The sequence below is a fragment of the Anneissia japonica genome, unplaced genomic scaffold (genome assembly GCF_011630105.1).
Source record: "Anneissia japonica isolate Jap-2015-1 unplaced genomic scaffold, ASM1163010v1 scaffold288023_len281633_cov177, whole genome shotgun sequence".
Classification (NCBI taxonomy): Eukaryota; Metazoa; Echinodermata; class Crinoidea; order Comatulida; family Comatulidae; genus Anneissia; species Anneissia japonica.
Window position 1 is genome coordinate 132,455 of NW_022714865.1, and position 10,983 is coordinate 143,437.

Consider the following 10,983-nt stretch of genomic DNA (forward strand, 5'->3'; position numbering starts at 1 on the left):
CGCCCTGGGCCCCAGTGCTTTGCACTGGCTGCACTGCCCATACCTACGCTACTGCTTTTTATGATTAATGATAATTTTCTACCCACAAAGTGGATGGGGTATCCTGTAAGAGCATGGGGAGATAGGGGTGGTGTGTTTCTTTGCAGCATGTGATCGTGTAATGATAATAAAATTAGTTGTATCAACAAAATCAATGGGGTATCTTAAGGGATGAGTGTCTTTAGCGATTGACCATTGTCCTGAAATTTAAAAATTTGCAGTTTCCTTACTACAATAGATAAAAAAACTGCAGCCTTTCTCCATTATGGAATTCCTGCATTTCACATTTAAATTAGAGGAAGCTAAAAATTTACTGCATAATCAGTGACAAATACCAATCTTTTTTTTTTGTGTGTATTTCTATTTTTAGGTCAAGATATCATGACATGTGGCTTTGCTGGGGGTCTGTTTGGTGGTCTAATGTGCGCAGGTGCCGTGTTGGACCGCAACTTATTCGTTGACCTCATTGCTCTGAAACAACAGGCAGCTAAAAGTAAAAAACTAAAGTAAATGTAATTGCCACCTTCAGTGAGCTGCAGAATATGATCAACGGGTGAAAATGTCTACTCTGATTAACTGATATTTGCATATTATTTTTCAGATTGGCTGATGCATACTGGTATACTTTTTGTGATTGGGCTTGGCTAATGAATATTTAATACAAGAATTATTTTAATTTTAAATTCAGCAATTTTATTATTAAACTCTAATTTATTTACCAATATTCAGAAAGATATAACTTTGTGGTTTAAATTTATTTTAGTTGTAAATTCTATTTGAATGGTGGCGTCGCCAGCGGGTGAGCTAGCTGGGACACTAGTCATCGGGAACATCTGGCTCAGCCAGTCAAAGTGTATTTTTGTCAGGCACAAAATCAATTTGAATCGTTTTTTTTTTTTTTTCTAGAGGTGGCGACATGTCACAAACACCTTGAATATTTATTAATGATTCTCTTTTTTAATCATGAATAAAAATTATACAGTATAATTAATTTAATTAATTTGTAACAGAAACTGGTTGGTTTTGATAAAATATGGAAGAATAGGAAGCTAATTAATTTCCATTCTGTGCACAAAATCAATTCTTCATAAATTTTAGTTTAATCACAGAAAAAAAAATTGGAATAAGCAACTTAGCACCCCTCTCGACAAGTGGTGCACACTCAGGTACTTTCCTAATGTGTTAATAATTTGAAGTGTTACAGCGTTAATCATAGTATATGAAATATGTGGTGCCCTTGAATAAGTGCCGAAATAAAAGTTTCAAAATGTTATTACTGCTGTGGTTTTATTAAAATTAAAGGCAAGACTTATTCACTCCTTTGAAAGGCCAAATGCATTTAAGTAGAGGTGAAATACAAAGAGCATTTTATGTGAGATAAGCAAATTAATGCTTCCTTTTATATCATTTCAATGCGAGGAAAAAATAAAGATTTCATATAGGGAGATTTCATGGTGGTAGGTGTAATAAAAAATATATACAGTATAATATAAATAAAAATAATTTTTCCTACAATTTCCCATAGCGGAGTGTGTGGACAAAGTCGTCATGCCTCAGGATCATTAATATAGGTTACTATTGTTATTACAGTATTAGCTGTCATAAACATTTGGAATAAAGTGTTATAAATGATTTGAAACATGTTCTTTTGTTTCTACTCTTTAGAATGAGTTTCAAACAGTCTTACCTGCCTGGAATTAATTAATGCAACAATTTTGCTTACGACTATTACAAGATCTAGCAAAACACTCCATAGTATTAGTAATAATATGATGCTAACTTAAACATGCATACAGTATAATAAAATAAAAATTATATATTTGAAATACACAAGATTAACATAATTTAGTTTGAAAATGTAAATATAAAATTGCATAATTTTCTATGATGGATTTCTATATAAAGTCCCAATATGAACATGAGAACACCTCAACTGTATACAACTCTATATATCAAAACATGTTTGAGTATCAGATGTATTCATCCAGTTTATTCTGTATCAGCCAAATGTGTACAATATATTGACCTTGATTAAGAAACAACAGGATATACAGAGGCGAGACGATCAGGCATATTGCCAAATCAACACTTGTTAAATGCCAACATACTGTACACTGTAGAGTACCTTGTCAATTACAAACATTAAAAAAAACTATTAGTTAATCAGCTATCAATTATCTATTTACATTAAAACACAAGGCTTCATTGTCTTATTAATTTTAGGACTTAATAATACTGTATTTATTTGGGTTTTTTGGCTTGATTATAATACTTTGAAATAGCAAATCCTATATTAAAATCTTTTTAAAGCATTCTGTCTTTAACAGTCTGGTGCTTTCACTATAATAAATGTTATAAAAGTGAATAAAGGCTGTCAAGGAATCATGCAGTATCTTGACAGTATTATTATTTAGTAATCTGTTTTAGTTTAAAGTAAAAGCATTTTTCAAAAATCGTCAAATAACTCTTCCTCGATGCCTTGTAGCAGTTCCTCGATGTTTTCACCTAAATCATTGTTTGTCCCTGAACTGTTTCTGTGCTTTGTGTCATTAGCGGTGCAAAATCTTTTGGCCGACTTATCCTCCTCCTGCAAGCTCCTCTTTATTTTGTGTTTGTCTGCGGTAACATTTATTGTTGCACAATTTGCTTTGAAAGCACGCCCAGTGTCTCCTAATGAGTCATATTTCACGAGGTTGCTGCGAGAAGCCAATTCCTGGCTTGTCTTCAGGAGTTTTGGCTTTGGCATCACAGTATTTTGTTGATGTACTTCGTTTGTTAGCTCATGATTTATCTGTTTAAAGAATTCTTTTAGGTGTAGATTTTTAGTGTCTGTAGTTGACTCTTGCTGTTTTTTTTTAATTGAATCAGGCTGCTTTGAACATTGCTCCACCTGTCTACTAGCTTCAGCCTCCATTGGAAAGATATGAACTAAATTGCTTGGGGTGATGTTTAGGTAATGGTTCCTGAGAGATGGGCTTAAAACACCAACCTGTTAAAAAAGGGGACATAAATTACTTTTTTTCATGTAATATTGTAGATCTCTGTTCCGCAACCTTTTTAGTCCAAATCCCAAATTAAATTTTATACACTACACGAGCAATAGCGGAGATCAGTTATTAAATCTAAGTTAAGTTATTACAGAATTTTTACTACAAAAATAAATTCTTAAATTTGCTGCCAGAAATATATGGGTTATTGGAAGACTAGTATACACACTAATTGATGAGAAAAAGTTGCTATAATTTTCACCTGAAAGCCAAACACATTGATGTAAGCAAAACTAAAACTTTCAAGTTGTCATAACTGAAGTACAAATAGTGTTTTGATAGTATATTGTTGAAAATGAAACTATTGATATCAAACGTATTACAAAAGTACTCTGACTCGTGCACACTTTTATGCACGTTTCTTTACTGTAATGTTGATTTTCTTTGTCTTCGTTCATAATGATTTTCCACAATTTGAAGAGATATGCGACCCATCAAATTGTTTTTGCGACCCAAACACTGTGTCGTGGCCCACAGGTTTGCGGAACGGTGTTGTAGATCAAGCACTATTTCTATTATTTTATTCATTTAATTTTATTAAGTTATAATTAAATAATGGCATGGACAAAAGCAACATTAAATGTGTGAGCTGTGGACCACAGTGCTACAACTCATTATGATGAAATTTAAAGTCCTCTGATTATGTTAAGATTTGAACTCAGTCGTTAGAACTGATAGGTGAAAACCTATACTGGAAAGCATATTCAGGGTCAGAAGAAAGTCTCAAAAAAAGACAAATATGAATGACAATGGGAAAACACCAATCCCTCACCTGTCTTAGGATGAGTACACATCCTGGCCTCAACTCATCCTTGTGGTCCTCCATCAATTTCCTGTGCAAGGTTCCTTGTATCTCTCCGGTCGGATCTTTTAGAATACTGCTGGCATCGCTTCCATTGAAGTGAATATTTTTCAGTAGAACACAGAGATGGACTACCTTGTTCTGCTGCAGTTGTTTCAACGAAGCCTGGAAAAGCAGAGACCTAAAGTTGGTTCTTGGTTGTTTTTTATTCATCAGTGTATGACACATCAAGAATAACCCCTGGAAGTCTGAAGTCTGTTCCTTTAGGTAACAAGGACAGGCACAAGTATAGACCAGACAACTGGATACTACTATACATTTTCTAGTTCCTTAAAGCTTCTGCCTTCCAACATTCATGCCCCTCCACCCCCATAGATACACCACAGTCAGCACAACAAGTGCTTAGTTGTCAGTTTGTGGAAGATTTGTATCTACGTTCATTAGTGGATCCAGGACCTCAAAACAGAGGGGCCCAGGGAGGGATGGAGTGTCTAGACCACCTCAGCCTCACTATGGTTGGGCTGACGTAAGAAAATTTATAATTATGGCACCTCTAGATGGCCAGAAATGGCGCCCTCAAACCTAGCCTTGATTATAATTTTCTTTTTTTCCCATTTTTAAAAATAATTTTGGGTGGGGGGGGTGGGGGTGAGCTTTTCCCATTTTTAAAAATAATTTTGGGTGGGGGGGAGAGAGAACTGAGCCAGCTCGCCAGCTCCCCCCCACCCCACCTTGAATGTGCCACTGACATTTACACATACAATACCATTCATAATATTTGTCTACATTAAATATCCTAAAAAGGTATCAACTACATAAACTGTTCGTGGCAGTGATGCAGCATTGTACCTTGCGCATGACAAGAGCAATGTTGTTCTGATTGAGGATTGAGTGGGGATCATTAGCGTCAATATCCAAAACTCGAAGCATTGTCTTCCAAGCTCCAGAACTGAAGTCATCAACCACTGCTGTGCATTGTGAACTTGCTACAGCCTGTAAAGTGGATTAATTTAAATTAGTTAATTAAAAAAAAAAATCTTTCTGGTGGGCTGCAGAGATGGGGATGATGGAGGAAGTGTATGGCAAAGTGGTTAGACATTTCAAAATAACATTTATTCACTTTAGATGATTATAAAAAAAGACTGTGCCTCCTTGGAGGCCTACAATATGCTGTGTGTGTTATATGGTTGTTTACAGTATGTCGACTGACGAGAGTTATGCTAGTCACATCAATAATGGTGTCCAGATAAAAATACAAAACAGTAAAGCAAATAACAGTTGGAAGTCGAATCCAAAATGTCATTGAAAAATTGTCTTAGACAAAATTTGACTTACAGGTCATTAATTAATAGAAAACAATTTGGCATGCAAAATAACATCTACTTTGAAATTATTCAAGTTAGACTGTAAAACCATTTAAGGTTTGTGTTCTTAGAATGAAGCATTTTTATAATTTGGCATATCTCCAGTATCCAATCAATGTTTCTTACCATCTTCTCATCTTTAGTTTCCTCTGGTTCAGGTGGAATCACATCAAATTGCTTCTCACTATTACCCTATTTGAAAATAATGGCAAGTTTTATAATTATTAATGTTTAGTAATAATATTTCAAAGAATGTAAATGTTTGCTGTATTTTAATTGTATTTTACAATTACTATATTTGTCATAAGGAGAGCTGATTCCATTCATTCTATTTTTCTGTAGCTGTCCCAGACCGATTTGTTGTTCTGTAACTGTCTTTAAACTAGTTGAACATATATTTAAGTTAACATTAATTCACAATAAAATGTATTAGTTATTATGTTGTTAATTCAATCCACAGTGGATGACTCACTGCTCACTTAAAAAACAGAAGGTCTTGATATTATAAATGAGTTCTTATTTGGTGTGAATTTGTATTTAGTTGTGAGTATTTTAGTATTTGAACCCAGGAAAGTGATCATTAAAGACACCAAGCTACTGTACAACTGCCTATACAAACAACAAATCTAATACAATCCAAAAATCTTTGTAGTCACCATTTTACTCACTAAATTTAATTTTGGTAAAATGCCTGCTGGCCCTGGAAATTTTCGTAGCCTTGTTTTTTCCATTACTTTGACAGCTTTGGGTGTCCTGCACATTTCTGCTACTCTAGGTGTAAAGTGCGGTGTCTGGGCTGCAGTATATATTGGCTCAGGTGTTTTAGCAACATTGTCTCTTGATCTACTTGCTGCAGATCCTTGGAATAGCATTGGAGAAGCATGTTTGTTAGAGGGTGTTCCATGTCTTTGAGTGTAAGAGGATACATTTGGTTGAAAATTTGGCCTCTGATTGTGGGAGATTGTACCATAAGCAACTGGTACACGATTGCTACTATGAGGGTTCTCTTGTGGGTTGGCATTTGTTCGAGTCCCTGAATTGGAAAGCCTAGAAAAGTTATTTGCAGTAACATCTCGTCTTTCGCTTAACTTTGATGATGAACTTGAATGATTACTGATGTTATGTCCACCTGTTAAAACATTTGTACATGTAGATGGTTGAAGACTTCTGTTACTATTATTATTATTATTATTATTTCGTATTAGCACCTGCCTATCACTGATGGCCGTATTTCTTAATCCAGGTCTGTTGGTTTTTGGTCCATTATTCATAGTATTGCTTATCATTTTTGATTGATTTGATTGGCAAGATATGACAGCTTGATGTTGATTACTACACGTTAAATTCTTTTGCAGTATCTGCAATGCTGATCTTGAATGTTTTGAAGGCTGTTCATGTTTGCCTCCACTGCTGCGTCTTACATTATTATTATCTAATTCATTCGCATTACTCTTGTTCCAACAGAACTTTCTAGACTTTGGTGTATGCTGGGAAGGTGATACTGCCACACTAAAATTATGATTTCCTAGTGTTGATTTTCTCTGCAGAGCACTAGTTCCGGCACATGAAACATTTCCTTTTGTATGAATATCTTTACAATTCACGCCAAATGTTGATTGCAATGTGGCAGGGGAAATACCAGAAGATGGCAGGCTGGTAGGGGAACCTGTGCTGAGCTTAGACGTTGCATCTGATGTGGGAGGTGAGACTTGCTTAGACTTGAAGCTGAACTTGTTTATGGTCTTTGAAGATTGATGGGTTGTTCCTTTGAGGGCAGGCTCAGATTTGTTGATGCTTGCTGGTTTCAAACCCACAGAAAGTGGTTCATTTAAATCAAAGAAATCCTGCATATGATTTTAAAGATGGAAAGAAATTAATAAGGTAAAATCACTGATATTTACTGTGTATGGTGCATGTTTATTGACACAACTACATGTACAGATAGACCTACACAGTTCAGTAATTTTCTTGGTTGGCAATGTCCATGTATAGGAAAGGTTTTTGTCCTTGAGCTTGAGAGAAGCCTTTAATGTGTGAGGTGTGCTCTGAAAACACAGGATATTATTGTACAGCAGTGGATACAGCACAATATCATATTGTGTATGGATACAAACATGATATATGGTAACAGTGCTGTACAGTACTTACTTCATCATCAAAGCTAAGATCAGCTGCATCTACTTCACTGATTTGAAACATGTTCTCTCAATGTTTCTTGAAAGGTTACCATTCATCAACTCACTTGAGTGCAGCGTTATGTCATGTACTCTATCTGTAAATATCATTATTTTAGTTTAAATCATTGTTCGACCACCAACAAAATAACAACATTAAATTATTAATAATATTAATACCTATAGGCCCTACCAAGCACATGCCACAGATACTCTTTTTTTTAATGATAATGATGAATACATTTCAATCTCTAAAAATATTTGATGACGACTGATTCTTCAATTCTTCATGCATTTGTACAGCCAAAAAGAATTCGATTCAACTCGGCCACAGTCAACTCGGCCAAAAAGTTAACTCAGCCACAAGTCAACTCGGCCACAAGTCAACTCGGCCACAAGTCATTTACTGGTACTACATTGAATTGTTATTATTATTGCTGTTGTCATTGTTGTTATTATTATTGTTGTTTTTATTACCGTTAGTTTTAATATTAATTATTAGTCTTGACATTAACATTATATATTGTTCAAATTTTTGCTGATATTATTATTATTACAGTACCATATAAATAATAAATAATTTTCGATTTTTTATTATTATTATTCATATTATTATTATTATTTATTAGTCTTAGTATTATAATTTTAATAATAGTAATTTAAAAAGTTGTTGTTATGGGCGTTTTATTAGTATTTTTCTCATATAATTATTATTATTATTAATATTGTTGTTGTTGTCACCTTTATTATCGATACTATTACCCTATTATTACTAAGTAGGCCTAGTATTATAAGTATCATTATTATTATTATTATTACTAATTAGTAATACTATTATTATAAAAATAAACATTATCTTTAATTTATTATTGTTGTATTATTGCTATTATCACCTTCAATATCGTTATTATCACTAATTAGTTATTAAAATTGATATTTAAATATCGTTATTATTACCATACTAGTATTATTACTATTTGTTAAAATAAATATTAAATATTAGTATTAATGTTGTTGTTGTTATCACATTTATTATCGTCATAATGACTAATTAGTATTAATAATGTAAATATTACTAATTTATTGTCGTTACTTACTAACTCTTTTTAATTCATAGGCAATAGCATTCAAATCTCTTTTGGTAGTGTGGTGGTCCTGTTTTACTAAAACATACTGTGTACTTTATTTCAATCATATATTGAAGAAAAAGGATGCAAAAACTAAGATTTACATTAAATAACTTGTGGCCGAGTTGACTTGTGGCCGAGTTGACTTGTGGCCGAGTTGGCTGTAGCCGAGTTGACTTGTGGCCGAGTTGACTTGTGGCCGAGTTGACTGTGGCCGAGTTGACCTGCACCGCCCCACTTATTGAGGCCGTTGGGACTAGCCTACACAGTAGGTAGGTTAGAGAGGCACAGGTAGCCAGACCTGATGTAGCCTAGTAGGCCTAGTACTACTACTCTAGTATAGTAGACCTAGTAGTAGTAGGCCTAGCCTCCTAGCTAGGCCCCTAGACATACACTAACTACAATAAAATGTGAATCAGAAAGAGGCCTGGCCTAGGTTGGACAGGCCCTACTCTCCTCGTGCGTACGTGCGTACGTACGTGCGTACGTACGTACGTACGTGCCTCGCCTAGGCCAATACAGTAGGTTAGCCTCTAGGCCTATGCTAAGGGGAGCCATGCAGGTATGCTAGCTAGCTAGCCTAGGGCTCCTCCTAGCCTAGCTAGCTAGGCGGCTCCTCCTAGCTAGGCTAGCTAGCTAGGCTAGGGCCTAGGCCTACCTAGCCTAGCCCTCGTAGGCCTAGGAACAGTATGTATGCATTACTTGTTTAAAATACGCTTTAAATAGTTTCAAATACTTACAAAGTAAACTTGATATAGGCCTAAATCAAATTCAAGATGGTTCGATTTGAGTGAAGCTGTCATTTTAACATTAACACGACGGGAATAAACAATTCATTTCATTTTGAATAGAGCGCTTTTTCATTGTGTACTTGACTGTTCAACTATGACCTTGCCCAGCCTAGCCTAGGCCTCTCTCTCTCTCTCTCTCTCTCACTCTAGGGCAGGTATATAAAGTTTACCAAAAAACTATGGAACGCCGTTAGTATCTTCGGTTATGTGCAAACACCCTATTATGTACAATCGCCATGACGTTATGTGGTTTGGTCATTATGGTATGTGGTTTGGTCATTATGTTATGTGGTTTGGTCATGATGTTATGTGGTTTGGTCATTATGTTATGTGGTTTCTCATTATGTTATGTGGTTTGGTCATTATGTTATGTGGTTTGGTCATGATGTTATGTGGTTTCTCATTATGTTATGTGGTTTGGTCATGATGTTATGTAGTTTGGTCATGATGTTATGTGGTTTCCTCATTATGTTATGTGGTTTGCACATTATGTTATGTGGTTTGCACATTATGTTACGTACAATTAAGCCTATATCAAGTTTCATTTGAATTTCTTTATATATAAATAATGAAAAATAACTTACAATTATTTATATATATTAAGTTCGCTAATTACATTATATATAATATAAATGAAAAGCAACTTACAATTATTTATATATAATAAGTTCACTGATTTCATTATATATAAATAACGAATTGACTTCAAACTCATTATTTATAAATAACTGCTTTTACATTTCATTATATATATATATACTGTACAAGCAGTAAATTAACAATGAAATGGGTGTTGATTTTTCCTTTACAATTTACAATTTTGATTTATGCAAAAAAAAAAAAGATAAAACAATAAAATTAAAAAAAAAAATAAATTAAAAAAAATGAAATTGATTAGAGCTGTGTGTGTGTGTGTGTATATATATGAAATATTATGTTTCTCCCCACCCCCTTTTCTGTAAAAAAGGGAAAAAAAGCCTTAAGAGAAAAGTACTGCAAATGAAACTGGTAAATTAATTTTTACATTTGAAAGATGTTTTTTTTTTTCTGTGTGTAATTTTATTTTAATTTTATTTATTTATTTATTTATTTATTTATTATTATATATATATATATATATTAGTTTAATTTTTACTTAATTTTAATTTTAATTTAATTAAATTTTATATTACAGTACAGTATATTATATTGGTTATGGATTTTGTAATGCTAATTTTTTTTCCTTTTTACTAGAAGATGAGATTTGTTATTGTAATACTGCATTATACTATATTATGTTGTTATATGTATGTTAAAAAAAATTATAATTAAAAAAATAATAATAATTGACTTCAAACTCATTATTTATAATTAACTGCTTTTACATTTCATTATATATAAATAATAGATGTCGCAAAACCATTATATGTATATAATGCTTGGACTTGGACTTACAATTAGGGCCTATTCACCTATCGAAATGGCAAAGCAAGGGATACAGCCGATTATTGAACCCAGTTGTGGCGCCAATAATAATAATAATAATAATAATAATAATCTTGAAAAAAATATATGTATATATATATGTATATGTATGTATGTGTGTGTATGTATGTGTGTATGTTTATATATACTGTATGTATGTGTGTGTATGTATGCA

General features: G+C 33.5%; 1 protein-coding gene across 1 annotated transcript; it reads right to left on the reverse strand.

The window, feature by feature from the left end:
• Positions 1-1,065: 1,065 nt before the first annotated feature.
• LOC117109117 lies at positions 1,066-9,386 on the reverse strand. The gene is made up of 7 exons (XM_033251360.1): positions 9,294-9,386; positions 7,401-7,524; positions 5,921-7,096; positions 5,379-5,444; positions 4,738-4,881; positions 3,859-4,053; positions 1,066-3,028 (listed from the first exon to the last, which is right to left on the reverse strand). Exons 2-7 carry the CDS (start codon positions 7,449-7,451, stop codon positions 2,486-2,488), a joined length of 2,175 nt encoding a protein of 724 aa, XP_033107251.1. The 5' UTR covers positions 7,452-7,524; positions 9,294-9,386; the 3' UTR covers positions 1,066-2,485.
• Between the last annotated feature and the right edge of the window lie 1,597 nt (positions 9,387-10,983).

Excerpts from the sequence above, each read along its gene's own strand:
- LOC117109117 (XM_033251360.1), bottom strand. The coding sequence starts at position 7,451 with ATGTTTCAAATCAGTGAAGTAGATGCAGCTGATCTTAGCTTTGATGAT. Across the intron at positions 7,097-7,400 it reads ATCTTAGCTTTGATGATGAA|GATTTCTTTGATTTAAATGA; the intron begins GTAAGTACTGTA and ends AATCATATGCAG. Across the intron at positions 3,029-3,858 it reads GTGTACTCATCCTAAGACAG|GTTGGTGTTTTAAGCCCATC; the intron begins GTGAGGGATTGG and ends CTTTTTTAACAG.